This window comes from Protopterus annectens, chromosome 3.part1, assembly GCF_019279795.1.
Source record: "Protopterus annectens isolate FY-2018-M chromosome 3.part1, PAN1.0, whole genome shotgun sequence".
In the NCBI taxonomy this organism is placed as follows: domain Eukaryota; kingdom Metazoa; phylum Chordata; order Ceratodontiformes; family Protopteridae; genus Protopterus; species Protopterus annectens.
In genome coordinates this window covers 1,762,724,310-1,762,749,738 of record NC_056732.1, presented here as the reverse complement: position 1 = coordinate 1,762,749,738, position 25,429 = coordinate 1,762,724,310, and the positions used below count along the sequence as shown (strand labels likewise).

Genomic DNA, 25,429 nt, shown 5'->3' with positions numbered 1-25,429 from the left:
GTTTTTATCAAACACTGATGAAGGGACTTTTTTGTGAAAGTTTTGTGGATTTGAATTCGTATTAAGAATTTTATTGATTGTTTTGTAAGACTGTTTTTTTTTTTCTGCACAGTTATGTAATAACTCACCATAACAGTAGACAGTGAATAAAAGGATCATTGCCACAGAACTGAACTCCTCTGTCCTGGCCTTAGTACTCTGCTAAATTGTCTACTTAAAATACTTGCACATACATGGTAGAGTTGCATGTTATGAGTTAGAATTTGTTATTTATATAGAGTAACTGTACCGGTGAGTTATTTTCATTTTAAGTGAATGGGATTATTATTAAAATTAACTTTAAATTATTATTTCATTTTGCAGGGCATTGGATTGATTATTCTTATGATAATGGCACTGGTAATGGTATTATTCAGTTACGCTCATTGCTTATGTGAAAGATGCCAGGTGCAAATCAATCATGACTTTAAAGCAGACTACAAGAAGCTTTACTTGGAAAAGTGCCAAGAAAAAGTGAATTCTCTATTTTCCAGACATGCCGATGAGGAAGTAAACAGAAATATTTCATATATCAATGAAGCAGAGTTCTGGAACCAAACATGGGATGAAATAAGCATTTGGTTGGAAGACTTCTATAATTCATATAACATAAGTCCTATAAATCAGAATATAATACAGGCATTTGCAGGTAGCTCTAATTTTAAGATATATTCATATTTATCATTCTTAAATGTTAACTTTTTTTTATTCTTGCAACAGATGCATGCAGCTCTGCGAAGGTTCAGGTAGGGTAGCTCTGTTAAAGTCTTGTCTACATGGTATCTATAAAGTTATGTAGGTGACCAACATTTCATGTGTTTACAAGAATATAATGCAAACATTTATTTGATTCAGTTTGTGGCAGCTGTACCTTCTTTGTGGAGATCTTGCCCCTTAGACCATGTGAAGTTTTTTTTGTGTGATGCAGTTTTCTAATGCATACCAAAGAATTGACAGTCTTTCAAAGTTCCCATTGGGTGTGTCCTGCATGAGTAAAAGCAAGTGTGTATGTGTGTGCTCATGTGTCTATGTGTGAGCTGTGAAAAACTATCATCAAGTGCAGGACTGGTTTCTTTGTCTTATGTCTTCTGAATATGAAGATAAACTCTTGTGCAGTCATGACCGTGAGTTCATTTATTTCTTAATTTATTTACATTTTTTACCAAAATATGTCCAGCTAGAAGTCTGATTTTCAATGGAGTGGAGGGAAAACAATTCCAAGTTATATACTTGGAAGAAGAAGTACTTGCAAAATGTCACACACGAGGAGCAGAATAAAATAAACTGTGAAATCGTATAATGTACAGTATGGCACAAATCCATAGCTAGCTATTCTGGCACCCTGGTCCATTCCCTAATGACCATCAAGTTGAGCAATAAAAAAATAGAAAAATAAAAAAAAGAGATAATCTTGTATATGAGTCAGAAAAAAAATAGTTGAATGCTTGGTACAAATTATACCACAAATAAAGTGCTGAAGTGCTTCAGCCATGGCTACAAATGAAGGCATCAGCATTCATTTCTGAATGCCAGTGCTACACTTCCGACAAACTGGCATCTGCTGATCATGCCATCTGCTGATTGTGCCCCCTAACACCTTGCACCTGGAGTGGCTGTCCCCTTTGCTCATTTAAAATTTCAGAAATAACAGTTCTATTAATTCTCCAGTTATTCACTTAATCTAAGTCAGGGTCACGGAGGAACTGAAACCTTTTCCAGCATTCATTGTGCACATGCCAAAAGAACTGACACTGAATGAAGTACCTACTTACTGATACACACAGTCACTCACTCACACAGACACACACACACACACACACACACACACACACACACACACACACACACACACACACACACACACACACCTATGTGTCAAGGAGCACTACCCAAACAGACACAAGCAGGACATGCAAAATTTACTCAGAGGGCATGTCAGCCAAGAATCAAAAGGAGAAACAAGCACAGACAGGCAGCAGTGTTAACTGGTGTGGAATGTTCACCCTTAAATAAACTGAGAAAATGTTTATAACTGTTCTCTGAAAGATATTAGTCATCATCTTGGACTTCATCTGTGTATAGATAAGCAGTCCATTATTGTATCATTGACTGCTCATTACTAACATTCTGACATCCTAGTACTAGTTTAGAGTTGTATACCTTTAAAAACCTCATCTCTGACACTTTTGTAAACTCAAGATTATGCCCTATTGAGATTATGTATTATAAACAGTATTCATCTCTATTATGTCTGCATTCTGAAATGCTAGGTGTCTGAATAATTTTGCATTCTAATATTTCATAAACTTTGTGAACTCAGTTTATGCAACTTCATGCAACTTGACAAGGAGGGATTGCTATAATGGTTGAGATGTTTACCCTACAGACACAAGGTACAGCATTTGATTCTCATCTTGGAATGTATGACTGGGCTTAAAATGGCACCTTGGGGTAGTTAGCTTAGTAATTTCACTTTCAATTTGGCTTTGTCAAAGGCAGATCATGCCTTTCTAAACTGTCCTGGGGACCCAGGTTCTAAATCTCTTTACCACCTCAATCATAAACTCTTCCTCCTCTTTCTTCAGAGCAGTGGTATTAGTAATACATCCTTCACCTTCTTGTCAGACATCTTGTCAAACATAGTCTTCAAAATTAAATTAGGTTCTTCCGTTTTGTCTGGAAGATACCTGCACTTAATTCAACACCCTAACCCATGTAGAAAATTTGGAAAAGGGGTTGATGATAATGACCCCAAGGGTCTATCCTAGCCCGTCTTGTCTTCTCTGTTTTCATTATTAAACTACCCTGTGACATTCCTACTCTAAAACACATCTACCACACTAATGACATGGTAATCTTTAAGTCCAGCCATAGCCACTCTACAATCAAAATACAACTACAAAAATACCTTAACTTCCTCAATTCCTGGCTCCTTAATCACAAACTAACACTTAGCCTGACAAAAAGGCATGCTAACTGGCACATCCAAAAACATAAAAAAATTACCATTGCTGCTAAATATAACTATCATTTGTGTCACAAGAAAAACAACCACCTCCCTTCATATACCTAGGATTATGGCTTGACCAGTCATTAACATTCCATACCCATGTTAAGAAATCAAACGCGAAGGTTAACTCATTTCACCACTGGGCTGGAAATCTCTCACCCATACCTATCCAACCCAACCATGACAGGTATAGGAAAAGGAGTCTTTGTCATCCATCTGGAATATGGACTAGCATAATACATACAACATCTAAGAAAAACTCTGTCATACTAACATTTGCTATTGCCACTCAAATTGCTGAGGTTTACACCTGTAAATAAGCTCAGTTGCACAAATTTTTGCATGTAGGATCTGTTTTACTATCGGTGCGTACACAGCAATTGTTATACTAGTTATAAGATTAAAGTTATATGCTAATTGTTTGTACTAATTGTGGAGCTTTTCTCTCCGGGCCTCCAATGAAAAAGGGTTTTTACCCAGTCAGACTAACCCGGTCAATAAATGTCAAATAAATAAATAAATAGTACAGAACATCAAAAACAAAATCTGTTGCTTCATCACTAAGTCAGCTGCCAGTGAGGAATACTGTCTCATACTCAAAAAAATCAAATGATTATCAGCACAGCACAGAGAAGACCTGTTAGTAGCCTCTCTCATCTTCAAACTTCTCCAGGCTAACTAATTCACACCAGAAGCTACAAATCCTACACAAACATATACAACAACCTCTTTTAAAAAAACACTCTAACCTGCACAAACTAGGCTACACTGCACCAACCTCTCTGTATCCATCTTTGCTGGTAAATATTGGAATCCCTACTGAAAAGAACTATGATCCCGCTTCCCCACCTTCTGAGCTGAACTTAAAAAATTCCATCTCATGAAGTCAAACTGTACTTGCCACACAACAGGCCATGTCATGTAATGGTCACTCAGCTTGTAGCCCTATTGTCTTTCAACTACTAACACCTCTCAACTCCACTCCCCACCTTCTTGATTATCCTGACCTTATAATACCACAACATTTCCATCATGATAAAAGCCTGAAATACAATCATGTAAAATATACAGCTGTCTCATAATTGCTACTACACTTATTAATGGCTTGTGTACAGTTTTTGTTACATAATGTTGCTGTCTGCTCTGTTTTTGATATGTATATCTTGCTGCCTCTCTCTTGCAAATGCTCAGTTGTGGTGAGTGCACTCTCTTAGTGAACAAATATAAAAAAGAAAGAATGAATAAATACATACATAAACAAAGAAACAAATAAACAAATGAATGTTGTTGTTGTTGGTCTTTTCGGCTTTTCCCGGTTAGGGGTCGCCACAGCGGAACTCCGGTCCGCTAATGATTGGTAGTTGATTTTTTTGATGGTGCCGAGTTGCCAGCCCGACGCCCAACCTTTTCCAAAGACACGCCCATTCACACATGTCTTTCGGAGGCCACTCGACCGCGGGGAGGATATGCAGACTCCACACAGAAGGCACTCCAGCCGAGAATCAAACAGAATGAATGAATGAATGAATGAGTTAATTAATTAATTAATTAATTAATTAATTAAGGTTATGACATTTCTGACAAATATAGACACACTACAAAGTATCCCAAGGGTCTGAATGCATGATAGGCACAAAACCCTAGTATAGAGGGAGTCCTGTCACTGTATCAAAACAGTGTCTCAGTAACTACTCTAACATGAATATGCTTGAATTCATACTCTCAGATGTCCAGATTTTTGCCTCATATTTTTGGTCTGTTCTACATAAATCATATGGTTTTCTGGCAAACCACTGAGGATTGAATTAACTAAATAATGACATACATCTGAGTTTCAGACTTCATATCTTTACGAAAATGCATGGTAGCACAAAACCTATTTAAAATTTGTCCCTGTTTTTGGTCTTTTATCTCCCATTATTTATCGTTTTGTCCCAATTTCTTGTTGCCTTAAGGGGAAAGCATCAGCCTGAAGTATTTTTCCATTTAGACAACTAGTAGCTTTGACCACTGGCACCATGATGTTATCTGAATTCAACATTGAATTTGCAGAGTAGGTACTAGGAAGGTAGAAAAAAATGCAGCCAGTATGTAGAAAACCTGGTATAAGAGGTTTAAGCCATTCCTGGTGAAATAAGAAATCTTAACTATCATCTCATTCAGATAAATATATATTGGATCTACTTAGAATGACACCAAGTATTTAGCTGATTGTTAAAGCCAGATATCTTGTGTTAATATCTATGCACAATTTTTGATGAAGGTAAGATACTATCCAAGATTAGTCTCTCCTGCCTCTAGCATACAAGTAGTAAGTTCTAGCATATCTCTCTGCATGCCAATCTGCTTACAGCATCTCAGTTTATTCATTCCTACATGGGTCACCACAAGGGCATAAACATATTTGTCTCTTTTAAGTGTCCATAGGTCCCTTGTGTCATAACACATCTGGGCACTGGACAAACAGCTTACAGTCACCTTGTTCTTATCCAGTACGATGAGTGAGGATCCCATATGCCTAATTATGACATCAGCAGACTCAGTGGACCTTATGGCCATAGGTCTACTTTTCTAGTGATTCTTGGATGAACTGTGCTGATCTGCAGTTGTATGAGTAGAGCGTGATTAGGCATTGCCTTGAGTGCTGGAGATGGATCTTTTACAGTGTGCTTGAGGAGGTTATGACAATTTTTCTTTATAACCTCAGCATAAGTTATGGGTGTAGTGATGAATTGTGATTTTCAGGTGTTGTGAAGGTGTGATGTTTACTAATAGTGGGTTAATGCAAGAAACTTGCCTCTGTGTTTCTTAAATATTTACATCTCTCACAGGTTGTACTATCAATTGGTAGAGACAGTAAACAGTCAGTAAGAATAATGCAGTTGCTGCATTGTCTTGGAATACCTAATGGAATTTGACTAGCTACAGATGGGGTGAAGCAGACTGTTGAGACACATCTCTGTTGGGTGAAGTACTGAGGCTTATAACAGTATGTAAAGATTGAAGGGATACTATTATTGTAGACCCTGAAAAATTATGGATGAAGTATTTAGTCTGATTCTCCAAAATTGTGTTTCACTGTAGCAAATCTAATACTTACTGAAAAGACAGAATTGGGTCTGCCAAGAATGATGAATGGATGAGATTTAATGATTGCCTACTACTGCTGGTTTCACTATGGCTGCACACAATCAGAAATCAATAAGCCTTTGATCCTCCTCTCCCCAGAAGAAAAACAGCAGTAATTGAAAGCTGTCACCTGAGAACTATTATTGTCCCATGTGTTGCTGGATTCAGTGCCATTGTTAAAGTCTTCTATTGGTAAATCCCCTAGATGGCATGTACTTGGCTCAGCACAACAGAAAGCCAAGCTACACAAAGGTCCAGAATTAAAACTGAAGAGGCTCCTACCACAACCAGAACAGTCAGGAATTCTCATACACAGTAACAAGTAAATGCCCATTAGGAATCAATTTTCCATTGTTCATTCTCACATCAGGGATAAAGCAGTCACATTAATCCCAACCTGGCATCTAAGAAACAGTTCTCATGCTTTCTAGTAATTTCTAATAATTGGTAATGTCTAAGAAGACTGGTAAATAATGTTTCTCTATTTCTTCCCACACCAGGAGCAAAACAGAACATTAATCTCAAGCAGATTCATGAGAAGCAGTTTGTAGGTCTTGGATACTATGGATTTTAAATGTAAGATGAAAAAAGGGGTTAATAATCTATGGATTGCAATCTGCACAAAGTGAGTGGGAAGGTATGGCAACAGTAACTCAGGCTGTATTAATTTTTCCGTTGTTGACTTGATTAGTCCAACTAGAGTAGTAGCCTCTTTTCAGGGGAGACACAAGGCAGTATTTATACTATTAGGAGAAAATTGAGCAGGGCATCAGGGAATTTACCCTACTCTTTTTGATAGATATTATAGGATCTTTTATATCCACTTGAGCTACCACCAATGCAAACAGATGGGGCTTCAGCTTAACATCTTATCTAAAGGATGGCACACTCTTGAGTGCAGCACTGTAGTGTCACCAGCTGCTCTACCTGGCGTGGAAATAGAACTCACAAACTTCTGCACCAGAGGCAAGTGTGCTACCAGATGTGCTACTGACACTACATTAACATTCTAACAGGAGAGCTTTGGTAATAAAATAACAGCAAAATTGAAAAGAAAATGTAGGTATTTATATCCTACATGAAGAAGATCAGTATAGTCACACAACATAACATACTGATCACAAAGAATTGACCCCTTCCTGTTCTGCTTACCCATAATAACACAGCCTGCTTCAAAGAATACCTCTCAACTGTCCATAGTTTTGCATCATATTTTTATTCTGTTCCTTATAAAATTTGTGGTTTTCTGCTAAATCACTGAGGAATGAAGTAACTAATTAATGACATACATTTTAATTTTAGACTTTATATCCTTCAGAAAATGCATGCTAACAGAAATCATCCTATTTTAGCAACTTTCTAAGTTTCTAAGAGCAATATTTAAAACCAGCGCTTATTTTTCTGCTTTGTTCCTTATTATTTTAGGCTTTCTCCATATTATGTACTAAGAGGTTGAAAGATCTGCTTCTGTGCTCCTCCCACAAATTAAATAGATTCCAATTCCTTTGCAACCAGTGAATGGAAATCAAGTCTTTTCTAACTACCCATAGCAAAGAATGTTTAAAACTCCATTAAAGGGCAGCCACTGTGGTGCAGCAGTTAGTGTTGTTGCCTTACAGCAAGAGGTTCTCTGGTTCGATCCTCGGCTGGGGTGCCTTCTGTGTGGAGTCTGCCTGTCCTCCCTGTGGTTGTGTGGGTTTCCTCCAGGTACTCCGGTTTCCTCCCACACCCCAAAGACATGCTGTAGGTGGAATTGGAGACTCAAAATTGGCCTTAGGTATGAGTCTGTGCATGTGTGTGCCTTCCGTGGAAGGTTGGGTGCCAGGCTGGCAACTCAACACTGTAAAACTCCACTGATAATCATGAGCGGACAGGTGTTCCGCTGTGTTGACCCCTAACTGGGAAAAGCCAAAAGAAGAAGAAGATAAAACAGCTTTAAAGCAGCCCCATGGCACAGAAGGTTAAGGCCCTTACTGTGTCCCAGAAGACCCAAGTTCAATTTACTGCACAAGCACTGGAGGGTGAGGCAGCAGTAGGACAAGAGTAAGTGGCTGATGTCAGCCAGTCCAACTTGGTGGTGGTGAAGCAGCCTAGGCTCCCCGTACTAAGTAGCATTAAGAGCCTGATCAGCTTCTTTGGCATAAGCAGAGAACAGCTTAGTCAGGAGATTGGGCATTCACAAAAGTGTCCAGGCAACTCCTGAAGGCAGGAAATGCAGAACTTGCAAGACTGCCATGCAGTGACAGAAGTAAGGGTACACCCCATGACAGAAAAATGATCCTGCACCAGCATTGTTGATGTTATCACCAGCCCTGACTGCAAGTCAGGTTGCACCCAGGAGAGGTTAAGGTGGGTCCAGTTTACTTGTGACATAGAGGAGGAACTGGCAGCTGCTAATTGTCAGATGTGATCAGGAAAAAACACTTTAAAATAAAACAAACAATAATAAAATAAGAGCAAGAAACAATAAACAATGCAAGTATGCAAACCTTGAATGATAAAATCCAGTGCAGTCAATCAACAGCAGTTCCCAATAATTCATCTTTAAAAAGGGTCTATATTATATAATCGAACTTTCAAAACTTCTAATCCCATATGTTCGACAACATATGATCGAAGTTAGAAAGTTCGAATATATAATAAAAAACAAAAAAAACTTACCTTAACGGTGCAGGCAGGGGGGCAAGCCCCCCTGCACCCCCCACACCCCCTTACTTAAATATGCTAACTCCGAGATCGCACTTCAGTGCAAAAAAGGGAAATTCTCCCAATCTGCACATAATGGCACAGTTATGCTTAACCTTCGAAGACTTGAAATGTCGATCATATGGTGTCGACTATATGACGTTCGACATTTCAAGTGTTTGAGGTTCTAATAGGAACCCTTTAAAAAAGCAGCCTAAATAATTTCTTCTAGAGTATTCCTTGTTAATGTAATGTCTATGCAGATTCAGCTGAGTTACAATCACATTGTAACAATGAAAAGCAACAAACAACAAATTTCAGTAAATGCATAATACAACAGATATATGACTAATAATCTGTAGTCATGAATTCTAAAGAACAGTAAAAGATGCACAAAGAAATTGAAGCACAGGGTTTTGCAGGATAGTTTTACTGGTATCCATCAACACATTCTTAAAGAAAAAGAGTGCCTGTCAACTGATAAGTATGTAAATTGTCAGTAAGGCACATACTTAACTGAAAAAATGTATATAGGAGGTAATTAGAAACAGAACAGAGAAAATGTAGCTTTAAGTAATATCCCAGTTTTCCTGCATTAATATTTATGTCGATCAAACAGGAACTGTTTAAATTCTGACCAGAAGTTGGATTAGCTTGTGTGATAGTTGAGGTCATAAGCAAGACATAGCTACAGTTTAGGGACAGCAACAGAAAAGCCTTAATTTGCACAATGCAGTTTTGTGGCAGGAAGGTGGATTGAAGACCATCCAGCAAATTTGCATATGTGGTCTGTGTGTGTGTGTGTGTGTGTGTGTGTGTGTGTGTGTGTGTGTGTGTGTGTGTGTGTGTGTGTGTGTGTGTGTAAAATGCTTTTAAAAAAATAACAGCAGAACTTAATGCCATCATATCAGCTTGCCTTTTAATGACTGATACAACAAAACCAAGAGAAGTTTAAGAGATGTTTCTTAATACAAAAGTGGTAAATTACTAGTACATAATATATAAAAAAAAATGCCAAGACTATGTTATCACAAAACTAAATTGCATATAAATGGATATTTTTTTCAAATCACTATTTCCTTGGATATGATAAAGCATGGAGAACATGGATATGACTCCATGTGTGCCCATGCAATAGGCCATCACCCAATGGGCACACCCCTTCTGGACACCCAGGAGCATGAATAGTAACATTTATGTCCATGCAGTACCATGTCATAGCATAGCCAATGTACACATCACAGACATTGGTGGGCTTGTGGATGCACTGCATTCCATTATGCAACAGATGCATGCCTGCCAGAAAATTATATACACAACTCTCCACATGTACCCGTGCAGTACTACAACAGGTCATAGTGCAACTGACAATACAGAATGTGATGCATTGCCACAGTTATGATACTATAAATTATTGCATTTCAGTCACCCTGTGCTCATGGTGACATTCATTCTACATTCTCATAAGACCATCTGTTATCATCTATCTTTAAAATGAATAGTAGGATTACAACTTATAGAACTGAACTTTGTCATTAAAATAGTTACTGCACTTGTGTCAAAAATAATGTAGGCATACTCACCAGGGCCTCAAAGGGGATGTTCATTCTCTCTCTCACACATCAGTGCAGATGGTTTGGCTGTCTGCATGAGAGATCTGATTATTTTGTACAGCAGCATTCTCCAGGTTTAGGAATCGCTGTGACCTACAGCACACCATTTGATGCAGTCTGAGATTTTGCTACAGCTTTTCTGAAGTGCTTGGCTGCTAAGCAGTTGAGAAATATAAGAGAAGCAGGCAGTCTTCTATCATCTCCCCTATGCTCCACCACATCTCCCAAAATAATCCACTGCAGAAACCCATCAACTCAACTTGGCCTCAACATCCAACAAATCAGTCTCAGAAGCATCTATAGCAAACTTCCAAAAGCACATGCATGGATCAGGCAACACTACAAAATACTACTAGACACACAAATCTGATTAAAATCTCATGCAAGAAATGCATACAAGAGATCCCCCTCCCTCGCTGGCTACAATACACTAAGGCTAGATAGATTACACAAAAAAGGCTTTCAGAGTGGCTTTAATATATAAAAAATATGTCATGTCAGTTACCCTAAACCATGACAGCATATCTAATTTTCATATTGAATAACTTATCATCTCTTCTCTAAAGCTAAACAAATGCAAATCCATAACTATCATAGGTCTGTACATACCTCCTAGTAACATTACATCATTCGAGGATATCTTGTCATGGATTTCAAATCACATACAGCAAGAAACAATCATTATGGGTGATGTAACATTGACTGACTTACAATTTGCTCAACCAGTGATAATTGTTAGCACTCTCTTTCTTTTAAACATTAGCATTATATGTTTTTACCAACTCCAGTAGAGTCACAAAGCACAGTCTACTCTCCAGCCAATTTCTCTCATTCTACTTGAAATGAACTGACTGTCCATTATCTTTGCATATGGCTATTACTTACATTCCTCCAAAAACTATATCTTGTGACTTCCTAACAATTAAACAGCTCACAATATGCGAGACCCATCCACTTTTTCTTATAACTCCTGGGCACTGAACATATCTCTTTGCAATTTTTCTGGCCTCATATCCCATATTGCATGCAAATGTCAACTAGTATTTAATGGACCAATGCCTTTCAGTACATCAGATCAATGAAAAACATTATATAGATAAAGATACTTTGGGCAACCTGGAAAAAGAAGTGACAGAGGAAGTGACAGAGGAACTGAGCAAATATAAAGAAGAAGAAAAAAAAACAATGTTTTTGAAATATATGAAAAAGAAACATGCACATGGGAAAGAAAAATATATCTGATATTGTGCAATAGATATGCAAAGGAGAAAGCCAGACTAATCAAAACAAAAATGTGCCTCCAAATGTATTTGAAGAGAAATGCAAGAAAAGGCACACAGATATAGAAAATTTCACAATACAAGAGATAAGATCACAAAGGGAGGATGTAGAAAGACGATTAACAAGGTATTACTGAAATAATGGACTATCTGCAAAGTGAAGGGTTTAGTGTGGAAACTCTAACAAAAGCAGTGCTGCAACATGCTAAAACAATGGGTCCCCAGAGGATGGAGCAGTAGGTGGACCGGAATGCATTTGAAGAAAATTTGGCACATGATGATGTTCTGGAGCCTTGTGTAGGAGAGCCATACAAAAGTCCAGTTGAAGTTGTAAAGCCAGGGAAGGAGCACAAAACAGTGGCAACAGATAACATGATCAGTCAGTGGGTCTAAATATGAAGTAGCAACAGATGAAGCAGGATGCATTTGAAGAAGATATGCCACAGGACAGTGCTTTGGAAAACTGCTTTAGAAGACTTTCTTTAGAAGATATGCAGTTACATATATAGGAAAAGTACAAAATAAGCATTTTGATAATGACCCAATAAGGCATTATAGAGACTTGAGAGATCAAGCCAAAGAAATAAAAACGCCACCAAAAATGAAAGAAATGGGTACATTTTAGAGAAGTATTATGAAGACGTTTTTGAACATAAAGATGCTGAATAGAATGAAGAATTAAAAGACACAGTAAGGATCTAGGAAATAATGAAATGGGATGAAGCAACAACCAGCGAAATGTAGACAAAATTAAAAAGCTCCTAAATGAAAACCCTACATCCTGATATAGTACCAAATTTATGGCTGAAGGTATTAGCATCTTTACTTACAGATTTAGACTTAAGTAAGAATTACATATATGCACTTATATGCACCTCTGCAAGCCATCCTAAGAACTATAGACCAATAACTTACTTTCTGGCAAAATGCAAATTATATTCTGGAACTGATACAGAAAGAGTTTTTAGTCATTTACAAAAAAAAGCAGTTATGGTAATAGCAAAAAAGCAATAAAAGAAAGTCAAAGCTTATTTGATGTTAAACAAAGCCATAATTAGGAGTTGTAAAAAGGGGAATAATCTAAGTATATCATGGACAGATTACAAAAAAAAAAAAAAAAAAAACATTTGACAGCATCCCACATTCATGGATAATGGAATATTTTTAGATGTATTGGACGCACCCTACAATGATAAATTACACCACAGTGACTATGAATCAGTGACAAGCTAATATGCAGCTAAGTCATGACAAAGGTAAAAAAAAAATATTAACCCAGGAATAAATATTCAAATGAGGATATTCCAGGGTGACTATTTTTCACTGCTACTGTTTGGTCTTGCCCTTAACCCATTTACTTAATAGGTTACGCTATTGCTATACTTTAACTCCTAGAAATCAATTTTGTCTAACTCATCTACTTTCTGAGGATGCTTTTAAACTGTATACTTCATCAGCCAGTAATCTGAATACAAAACTACAAATAATTAAAACATTATCAAATGATATAAGAATGACATTTAGTCTTGATAAATGTGAAAAAGCAACATTTATAAAAGGAAAACTATAGCACCAAGAAAATATCATTGTAGGACAAGAATGCAATACAAAAGGAATTTGATCAGGAGGGACTATATTAATTCTTAGGGAAAATTGAAGGATCAACAATAAAACATGAACAAATAAGAATAAAGCTCTGCATTATATACTTCAGAAGACTATAGCTAATATTGAAAACTGCTTTGAAATCTAGGAATAAAGTCCACCCTGTAAATCACTTTGCTGTTCCTCTTCTAACTTAACAGCTTTGGCATGATTAACTTGCCACAAAAAGCATTGAACCCATTAGTCAAGAAAACAAGAAAGTGATTCATGCTTATCAAATGATATATAAAATGCAGTGCATACCAAGAGTATTCATTCCTCACTATGAAATAGGTATGGGCCTCCTTGAACTTAACTATGTGTATAGATCTGCAGTCATGGAACTACATATGTGTTTGTTGATCTCATCCAATCCAAACATAGTGAAAGTTCAAAAGCATGAAAAGAAGAAGTCTAAGATGACATCTTTGCTTACTTTAGCAGAAGCATTTTGGAACAAAGTGGGAATGGAAATCAAATCATAAGCAGAGAAAGATCAGACAGAAACTGAAAGTGCCAAAAAGAAAAAAATATTAAGAAAAGGAATAAATGAGATGGAAAGAAAATTGGAAAGTCTACAAATATTGTGGCAAGTATAGAGATCTTCTGAAACAACTTCATGTTGACCTAGATTTGGCACATGACTGGCTTAGAAAATGAAAGACTATTAGTGTCTGCCTAAGACTGTGAACTATGTACGTGGCTTATAAAATCTATCAAAAAAGTAGGAAAAACAGACATATATAAGTTCTGTAAAGTAGAAATAGCAATAGTTCCACATTTCACTGGTGGGTGAGATGTACTCGTGGCACTGCTTTTTCACTGATCTGTTGTGCTCAAAGTCATTGGTCCATTAAATACTACCTTTCTAATCTTATTTTCTACATTTCCCCTTTGCAGCAAGAGTGTTGCAATGGGGATTGTGCAAATATTATAATGCAGAAGTAACTAAAAAGCATTCAAAACACAAACCACAAGGTAGTATAAAGAATAATGAAATTTATATCACATGGCTTCAGTGGCACAACAGGTATCACAATCATTTTTGGTGCAGAAAGCTGTGGGTTCTATTCTCACATCAGGATCATTGACACTGCAGTGCTGCATAATGGGGGTGCTGCAGTCCTGAGTGTGCCATCCTTCAGATGAGACGTTAAAGCAAGGCTTTATCTGTTTGAGTTGGTGGTAGCTTAGGTGGATATAAAAGATATTTAAGAAAAAAATGACGTACAATACTGTTTACAAACTTATATATTTACATATTTATAAAGTGTACACATTTCTTCTCCTTTCCGTTATTGTCATACAGTCATAGCTACCTTACTTTTTATTATGTTATATGTCTATCTTCATTATCTTATTTGACATACTCTCTTTTATCCACAACCACCATCTATTTTTTCTTAAAATTACTACTAGTCTCCATTTACCATTAAACATGATTTCACAGCCTTTCATTCCAAATGTTCCACAGAACATAAAATAATATTTTATCTATTTTGATAAGCTATTCCTAATTGTTATGGCTATAATATCCATACGTAATCATATACATATTTATTCATTTACCTCCTTTATATTGTCAAAGAATTTTTCTTTACACAATTTTTCCACTATTTTGCAGCCCTTATACAATGTAAACAACATGTCCTGTAGTTTATTCTTTAATGCAATATATACACTCTTTCACTGTTTTTATATGGCATTTTTCCATTTGTTGGTAATGTATCAATCACTAATCTCCATAAAAATGTTGACATTCTACATGCTTATAGGTTCATAGGTTCATAGGTTCATACTAGGCTATCTGCCCAAGGGCATTTATAAGCCTAGCCCATAGTTATTTGGCTTTCGCCACCCCTTTAGTTTGAATAAAACTATGCCTATTATTTTGCTGTGCCTCTGTCAAGCAGTGACACTGAAGTAATCCCTGGGGTATATCTACGATCCTCCATCCATTGGTCAAGATTCCTCTTGAACAAGGCCAGCGAGGTGCTCTGCCTCACATGTACCGGGATTTTGTTCCACAGCATAGGGAGTCTCTGGGTGATGAATCTGTCCCTCCAGCATGTTCTATTAATAACCGTGTCAAGGTTTAAGTCTCCCACCCTTGTGGTTCTGAGGGATCTAGATTTTTTGAGGTGAAACATATTCATCAAATCAGGGTTTGACATGGCCTTATATGTAAGGCACAGGTCACCTCTGAGCAAGCGGTATGAGACTGAATAGAGCTGGAGTTCTTTCAGTCGGGCAGCATAAGACATATTTTTGAGACCCTTTATCCTTTTGGTGAGGAACTTTTGGGGCCTTTCCAGCTGCTGCAGGTGTCTGGTCAGATACATTCCGAATGGGGCATTGTACTCAATCATAGGTCTAATGAGTGATGAGTACAGGGGGGCGATGACCTCCCTTGATCTAGATGTGAATCCCTTCATGATCAGGTGGGCAATGTAGAAGGTTTTCCTAACTACTTTAGCAACATGAGTGTCAAACGATCCCTGATAACTTCTTCTGTGCTCAGTGGATTGCCACCTATATGGTAGCTAGGGGTAACCTTGTTTTTCCCGAAGGGTATGACTATGCATTTCTTGGCATTTAACTTTAGGCCATGGCTCTGGCACCAGTTATCCGTTTCTGTGAGGCCCTTCTGAAGGATATCTGTGTCAGATGTGTTTTCGACTATGGCGCCCAGTTTGCAGTCATCTGCAAACTTTGTCAGCCATAACCCTCCTGTGTTTGCTTGTACTTCAGAAAAGTAGATGCCGAACAAGAGTGGACCCAGGACTGAGCCCTGTGGGACACCACTTGTGACAGGCTTTGAGTCTGACATGGCTCCAGCAACTCTGACACTGTGGGTTCTGTCACTTAGCCAGTTTGCAACCCATCTTGTGATGTATGGGTTTACATTCAAGCTGATGAGTTTTTTGATGATACCTGAGTGGGGTATTGTGTCGAAGGCCTTTGCCAGGTCAAGGTAGGCTGTATGGACTGCCTTTCCCTCATCAATGGCCTTGGTGACTGTCTCAAAAAAGTCAACCAAGTTTAAAAGGCATGATCTGCCTTTGACAAAGCCAAACTGGGTTGGATCCAAAGTCTGCAAGTTCCCTATGTCTTTATTTACCATACTTTTTCCTACTGTTATAGCTTTAAATTTTTCATTCACTAGCTCAGCCCAAAGATTGACATTTTAATACTGTATCATATTTTTATATCACACTTTCATCCCATTCTCTGTTTCATCATATTTTATTTTCCATAAAAGATTTTTATCGTTATAACATCTCATTACTTCATTTAAACATGTTTCCTCCTTTGAATTAAAAATACAATGCTGCTTATATTTGTACTTTATTATATTTACAGCTAACTTTTCATTTGTGTCATTTATACAAAACAAAACTTTATACCATTTCAAAAAAGCAGCATAAGCAATTGGATCTATTACTCTTAAACAGCCATCTTCCTTGTCCATGTACAAGATTCTTCTCTTCACTGGAATCAGTCTTGAACACCCATATAAAAAAAAACATTACTTGTGATATTTTTCATAGATTACTTGCAACATATAGACAATAGCTAAATATTCACTCTTTCCAGTATAACTGAATAAAGTTTTATTAAATGAAAGCATGTATGTTTTCCAAAGCAACAAAGCTCCTTAATTTCATCTAGTATCCTATTTTATTGTTAGTCACTTAAATTTTTACCCCAAATTGTATTCCTAACAAAGGAATGTATTTCAGTGAGGAAAGATACTTCTCCTATTTTCATTATATCAACCAGTCCTTTACTTTTTCCTTTATTTAAAGACATGCTTATTATATTTAAACATTGATGTATATTACATAGAACTTCCTTAATCTAGACTTTGTTTCTCATAATCAATATAATATAATCTGCATAAGTAAACATGACTGACATTTTTATTCCTTTATTAATAATATAAGTAGTGCTTCTTTGTCAAATTTATATCTATAACTAATGAAGTCATAAATAATGCAAATAGTATATACTCATAAGACTTCCCTGACATATGCCATTCTTTAGATCTATTTCTTTACTTAACTATGTATTCACTAAAATTCTTACTTTATTCTTTTATATGCAGAACAACATGCATCCTTAATTTTCTTACTAATGTTATACTCTTTCATAACTGTCCACAAAAATTCATGATATACTGTATCAAAAACTTTATTTAAATCTGCCATTGTGATCTTGGTCTCATCAGTCCTGTTTATATCATCTACAATTTATCTTACTAAGAAAAATAGTTTACTGACATCCTTTTCTCTTTAAACTATATATGTTATCTACCACAATGCTTTTCATTTTACTTTCCATTCTCTTCTGAAATATTTTCAAAAAAATCTTATAATCTGTATTCTTCAATACTATATGTTTCTAATTTATACTTTTATTTTTATCTTCCTTTTTGAATACAAATTTAAATATACCACCCCATAAATCTTTATACATAAAAACTTTCATTGACTAACTACTCACTCATAACTTTTAATTAAAATTCTTATAAAACTGGTATCTTATTCCGTGTGCAATTCAAACTGACTGTAAAGTAACTTGTCTAAGCATCTTATCTAATTCATATAAAAAAATCTCATTTTTCCAATTCCTTATTTCATAGGTTCATAGGTTCATAGGTTCATACTAGGCTATCTGCCCAAGGGCATTTATAAGCCTAGCCCATAGTTATGTGGCTTTCGCCACCCCTTTAGTTTGAGTAAAAACTATGCCTATCATTTTGCTGTGCCTCTGTCAAGCAGTGACACTGAAGTAATCCCTGGGGTATATCTGCAATCTCCCATCCATTGGTCAAGATTCCTCTTGAACAAGGCCAGAGAGGTGCTCTGCCTCACATGTACCGGGATTTTGTTCCACAGCATAGGGAGTCTCTGGGTGATGAATCTGTCCCTCCAGCATGTTCTATTTATAACCGTGTCAAGGTTTAAGTCTCCCACCCTTGTGGTTCTGAGGTATCTAGATTTTTTGAGGTGAAGCATATTCATCAAATCTCGGTTTGACATGGCCTTATATGTCAGGCACAGGTCACCTCTGAGCAAGCGGTATGAGACTGAATAGAGCTGGAGTTCTTTCAGTCGGGCAGCATAAGACATATTTTTGAGACCCTTTATCCTTTTGGTGAGGAACTTTTGGGGCCTTTCAAGCTGCAGCAGGTGTCTGGTCAGATACATTCCGAATGGGGCATTGTACTCAATCATAGGTCTAATGAGTGATGAGTACAGGGGGACGATGACCTCCCTTGATCTAGATGTGAATCCCTTCATGATCAGGTGGGCGATATAGAAGGTTTTCCTAACTATAACTACTTTAGCAACATGAGTGTCAAACGAAAGGCTACTGTCAACCTGGGTCCCCAGATCCCTGATGACTTTTTCTGTGCTCAGTGGATTGCCACCTATATGGTAGCTAGGGGTAACCTTGTTTTTCCCGAAGGGTATGACTATGCATTTTTTGGCGTTTAACTTCAGGACATGGCTCTGGCACCAGTTATCCGTTTCTGTGAGGCCCTTCTGGAGGATATCTGTGTCAGATGTGTTTTCGACTATGGCGCCCAGTTTGCAGTCATCTGCAAACTTTGTCAGCCATAACCCTCCTGTGTTTGCTTGTACTTCAGAAAAGTAGATGCCGAACAAGAGTGGACCCAGGACCGAGCCCTGTGGGACACCACTTGTGACAGGCTTTGAGTCTGACATGGCTCCAGCAACTCTGACCCTGTGGGTTCTGTCACTTAGCCAGTTTGCAACCCATCTTGTGATGTATGGGTTTACATTCAAGCTGATGAGTTTTTCGATGATACCTGAGTGGGGTATTGTGTCGAAGGCCTTTGCCAGGTCAAGGTAGGCTGTATGGACTGCCATTCCCTCATCAATGGCCTTGGTGACTGTCTCGAAAAAGTCAACCAAGTTTAAGAGGCAGGATCTGCCTTTGACAAAGCCAAACTGGGTTGGATCCAAAGTCTGCAAGTTCCCTATGTCTTTATTTATGAGTTCCATTATGATCCTCTCCATGGCTTTGCAGATAAGGCTTGTCAAGCTAATGGGACGGTAATTTCCAGGGTCTGTGGAGGCACCGCCCTTATGAAGTGGGACCACAGTCGCCGTGCGCCACTCCTTGGGTACGTATCCTGAGGTGAGGCTAAGATTAAACAGCTGTCCTAACTGTGGGTTTAATTCCTCGTTGAGTTCATGAAGCACACAGCCGGGGACACCATCCGGTCCCATGGATGCTGTGTTTTTTGCCTTAGTGAGGGCAGTTCTCACCTGGGCGTTGGAGATGTTTGGGGGGCTACATAAATTTTAATGTCATTCATTTTTATATTTTCTGTGTATCTTGAAAGATTTCCATCACATAATGTATTATGATATTCATAATTTGTTCCTGAGATCTTATTTACTCAGTTCTTTCATTTCTCCCATTATACTAGTATGCTTTTTAATATTGCTATTTAAATAAGTTAATATCTCTTCTTTTTTACTTTGCAAATAATATCTTTGCTTAAATAATAATTCTTTAATTTTCTCTTGATTCATTTAATAAATTATTCCAGCACATAATATTCTGTATTATTCCTTTCCAAATTCTTTAAAGCATCCATAAACATTGTTTTAGAATTTATTTTTTCATCTTTTCTTATATCAGGCTGTATTTCCAAAACATTTTTATGTGTCTTTCAAAAGCTAGCCACCTCTCAGACCAGTTTTTATACTGCACGCCAGTGGAAATGTTATCTTTTCATAAATACATACTTTTTTTTGGTGAAAGTGCTTTTGTTAAAGTGTGTCCTGTGATAGTAGTTTGAAGTGTTGAACGTTCATTCAACAGTCCTAGACCCATATATATATATATATATATATATATATATATATATATATATATATATATTAAAATAAATAAATATATATATATATATATATATATATATATATATATATATATATATATATATATATACTGTGTATATGTCTACAAAATATTATTCCAGATCTTTAAATTGCAACATTTTATAACTTAATTTTCTTAGCATCATTTCCTTTCTTCTTCTTTTCCGCTCAAATCCCAATTAAAATCTCACATGGATATTATATTCATATTAATTACTAGATAATCCAAAAAATTATGAAATAAATGTTCCCTTTCTTTACTTGTAACATAGACATAAAATGCTACAACTTTATGTAAATTATTATGCTTTCAGAGAACTCCAATAATCTTCCCATCATTGCCAATGTTATATTCAATATTGTCACTGACGTTCTACAAAGTTTAATTATTTGTTTATTCACTTATTTATTTTATTTTACATTTGTTTACTTGGAAGGTCCAACTGGACACATTTTTTTTTTCAGAGGAGGCCCAGGGAGAAAACCTCCACATAATACATGTAGGTTGAGCAAATGTTGAATGCAAAACACGTATAAGACATTACACTTTTAGAGCATTATAAGTTGCATTGAGTTACATATATGTGACCACACATAGTTAACAGATTACATGCAAACATTGAATAGTCACTATAGAGAAATAGTTAGAAATACTCATACAGCGATTTCTCTGAACACGTTGTACTACCTATTTATCAGAGGCTTTAGGAAATAACAGCTTAGAAGAAGTAATTGCATTAGCTGAGAAAGGCAGTTTAACTGGGAGCAGTGCATGGGCATAGCCACTTGTTGGATAAGTGAGTGGTCAGCATTTTTCTTTAAATTGCTTTAAGGCTGTGGTAGATGTTATGTTAGAAAGTAGTGTATTCCAGATTTTGTCTATGTAGTTTGCGTAGAGGGCTTCTTCAGCAATATTGTTGGCTGACATTATTTTTATAACAGGTTTGTTGCTAGAGTATAAGTTCTGGCACTAGAGTATGGCTGTAGTGGGTGTTGTAGGGATGGTGTTTTCTCGGGTTGATAGAAGATTTTCTGGGCCATGGTAAGTTGGTTAAAGAGTAAGAGTTGGGGGAGTTCTAACCAGTTGAGTTGTTTGAGTGAAGGACAGTGGTGAGCCTTAAAGGGTGAGTTTGTTGCATACTTGGCGATTCTATTATAACAAGAGTCTAGTTTTGCTAAGTCATTTTTTTCTTAAGTTAGTTAATATGGGTGATACATAGAGTAGAGTTGAGATCAGATGGGATTGCACAAAAGTAGATTTTGTGCTTTTTGTAAAATACTGCCTGTTCCTATACAGTGTACAAATATGTGTGTACTTTATTTATGGTTTGGGAATATGTGTATGTCAAATCTCATGTTGCTGTCTATTTCTACTCCCAGTAGTTTGATGTGAGGTGAGGGGGAGATGACAGTGTTGTTTATTGATACAATGTTGAATGTGGAGAGGAGTTTATTAGCTTTAGTGGGGTAGAATAGCATGAGTTTGTTTTTCTTGGGGGTTTAGGATTAGGTGGAAGTTTGTTAGCCAGGTTTCTACTTTAAAGAAGGAGTTTTGTGTTAGTGTTTGTTGTTCTTGTACAATAGTAGTGCACATATCACTGCAGATTCATCTGTATATTGAATGACTGAGGCTTGCGGGGCAGAGGTATAGAAGTTTTTAAATATAGAAAAGATTAGGGGACCTAATATGGAGCCTTAGGGAGCTCCTAGGGTCACAAGAAGAAGGAGCAAAAGCTCTTGTTTCCAACATACTGCTTGCTGGCATCCACTTAGGTAGCCTTGGAACAAGGTAGGATTAGGCTGAGATAGATTCAACTCAGAGAGGGTATTAATACATTTATTGTGTGAGACCATATCAAAGACTTTTGATAAGTCTAGAAAGAAGATACATATTTACTATTGTTTCTGTGAAGGTTACTAGTATTAGTAAATGACAGTGCAGTGGTAGTACTGTGTTATGGATGGAAACCATGCTGCATATTGGGTAGTAGCTTGTTTGTATTCAGGTAGTCCATGATTTGTTTATGAACAATTCTCTCTCTAGTATCTTTGACAGAAGGGATGGGATTGCAATTAGTCAGTAGTTAGACATATCAGTTGAATTGCCTCCTTTATGCCATGGAATAATGTGGGAGGTTTTCCAAACTGTGGGGACTTGGTATTGTGATATAGATCCATTGATAAGAATTGAAACTGGATAGGCAATTCCTTCAGCAGCTGGTCTTATAAACTCTGCTGGTAAGTTGTCTGCAGCTAATGTAGTGAGCTTTAATTCCTTAAGAAGTCTTTTATAGTATTAGTTGAGGCTGGTTGGAGAGAGAAGGTAGAGTAGTAGGAGTAAAGGAATAGATGGAGTAGGAGTGGGGGTTTGATTGTTAGAGAGGTCTAAAATAGTTTCTGTAAAGTATTTGGTGAGTTTGGCAGCTAAGTTGCCTGGGTCATTATTAGAAGTGGAGGGGGTGTGGTGGCTTTGCCAGGTTGGAGTATGTCATTTATTGCTGATCAGAATTTTTGTGGGTTATTTCGGTGTTTAGTTTGGATGTCAGAGTAATAATTTATTTTGTCCTGTTTAATTTTTTTTTTTTTTTTGCTTTCTCAGTTCTTAGTAAGTTTGGTTTGCGATATGGGATTTAGTTTTATGCCAATGTTGTCAGGCCTTATTTCGTGTTTTTAGCAGTGACATTCTTTCCTTGTTTATTGATGGGGCAAAGTAAGATTTAACTCTTATAGTTCTAGGAGGAGCCTGTGTGCTTAAGCTAGAGAGGAAGGTAGTATTAAAGCATTCTGTAGCATCATGTAGGGGAAGTAGTTTAAGTGGTGACCAGTTACAGTGTTTGAGGATGTTTATGAAGATATTGGGGTTCAGGTGTTTTTTGTTCCTTATTTCTTGGTAAATGGTTTGTTTAGTTGGGTTCATTTGTTTTCTAAGTAGATAGGTTGGGAGATGGTCACTGAGGCTGTCAGGGAGACAGCCAGAGTGAGGAGAGTGGGCTGGTTTTTTGTTAGGATCCAGTCGAGAATGGAGTGTCTTTTGGATGACTTGTCTATCCTAGTGGAGGTTTGAATGAGTTGGGTGAAGCCATAGAGGTTGATGTGATTAGTAGGGTTTAGGGAACTGTAGTTTGACCAGTAAATATTAAAATCATTCATATGATTATTGTTTCCTGGTATAGTGAACTTGTGGTCCAGTTCAAATTAATTTCTAAGGTCTGAATGTTGTCCCTGGATGGGATATAGATTCCAATTAGTTTATATATTTTTTTTTGTGTTAATGCTAAGCTTGGCAAGTAGCACTTCAACATTGTCAAAGGAGGTGTGAATTGATCTAAGGCTGCTAGAGGAAAGGTGATTTTTATATTCTAAGGTTACACCACCACCTCTTTTGCCTGTTCTGTCTTGACGTATTATATTATAACCTGGAGGGAGCATCTCATTGCTGGTAACATCAGGTTTAAGCCATGTTTCAGTGATTAATATGATATCAGGTAAGTATAGAGAGAGGTTAGCATGTAGCTTCTGGACTTTATTAGTAATACTTCTAATATAACTATGACTGAATATACTTCTTTTCCTAGGTTCCCTGGAATGTCTCCTCCCCAAAGTTTATTTGTTTGTAATCTCTCTTCTTGTGTCAAAAATCTTACATCTTCCAATATTATTATATCAACATCACACTTACTATACCAATTTAGGATGCCTATTCTTCTACTTATATTTTTGATACTATTTACATTTAATGAATACACTCTAAAGTTGTTATTATATCTATGTTGTAGCTTAACAGAAATTGTGTAAATGTGAAGTATTTATATCATTTGCATTATCCATTTCCTTTCTTTTCTCTTTTACACTAATCTCTTTAAACTTTCTTTTTTTTCTGTTTCTTACTCTTTTGGAAACAGAACTCTTTTTACCTTGTACTGTTTTCCAGTTTACATCTTCCTCAGCAAGTATTTCTTTAATCTTCTTCTATATTCTCTGTTATTTCATTTTTTCTTTATCATTACCTTTATTTGTATTCTGATCTTACTTCCCTACTTCCTCTTTATCTTTTATTGGGACTCTTTCTTGTCTTTATATACTGTCCTCATATTCATATTCTTCTTCTTCTTCATACTTTTTCTCTGGATTACAATCCATCCATAAGTGCCCAATTTTGTTACATTTATAACATTTTATTTCACAGTTTTTTGCATCATGACTTGTTTCCCCACAAATATAACATTTCCTCTTATCATAGTTACTTCTACACCTCTGTTACCCTCTACACTTATCATACTACAGAAGTGAACATCGGGGAAAGATGGGCGAAGGCTGCCAGCCTAGTCAAATAGAATTTGATACATAGTTCTATCATTTGTATAAATAAATGTAAAATACAGGCTTGTGTTCTTAAATGAAAGAAAATACTGTAAAATGTGAACTTTAAGACTGTATCAACATTACCATTTGCTGAAAGGAAAACCAAGCCAAGCATTTCAAATGTTCTTTGAAGTTACAATTATCTAAAAAAGTGGTGTCAAAGCGGCTGGCTGAACACATTCTTTCTATTGTCTTAACTTAAGGAATAATTGTTAGAGTGTACATGTGAAATGTCTTTTATTGTTATAGTTTCTTGAGCAGGTGTTAGCTTGCTAAATAATGCAGTTTGTTTGCCTGGGAACTCCAGACTAAGTGTCAAAATGATATAATTTGGGAGGGCCTTAGCAGAGCTATGTGTTAGTGAGTTTAAAAACTATTGTTGAGAGAGAGACTAAAAGTATTTTGTCTTGGACCGTCAACCCCAGCACTGCTTATGCTCCAGATGTATGTAAGTAGGATTATAGCACTGTGTTTTCTCTTAAGAAATGCTAAAGATTAAAAGTTAGATTAAGTATTTTCCTTTGACATCAGACCTGTCCTACTGTGTTATTTTAAGTTTCTGTGTGATCTCTGAACTCTTAGACATCTCTGTGGTATAGTAGTATTGTCTTGTGCTTTAATTATTTATTATTAAATATTTTTAAAACCTTTACCTGTGGCTGGTTTGTGTAGAGACAAAGTAAGCTCTAGAGTACATTGCATATTTATAGAGGTTATCGTAATAAGCCACTCTAATAAGCCTTA

General features: G+C 36.7%; 1 protein-coding gene across 1 annotated transcript in view; it reads left to right on the top strand.

The window, feature by feature from the left end:
- The first annotated feature begins 370 nt into the window (after positions 1-370).
- The window catches only part of LOC122798663 (neurofilament medium polypeptide-like), a 199,790-nt gene continuing 174,731 nt past the window's right edge, over positions 371-25,429 (top strand). The window contains exon 1 of the mRNA XM_044067749.1: positions 371-688. Coding sequence (XP_043923684.1) covers positions 385-688 — 304 coding nt within the window. The 5' untranslated portion in view covers positions 371-384. The remainder of the gene's footprint in view (positions 689-25,429) is intronic.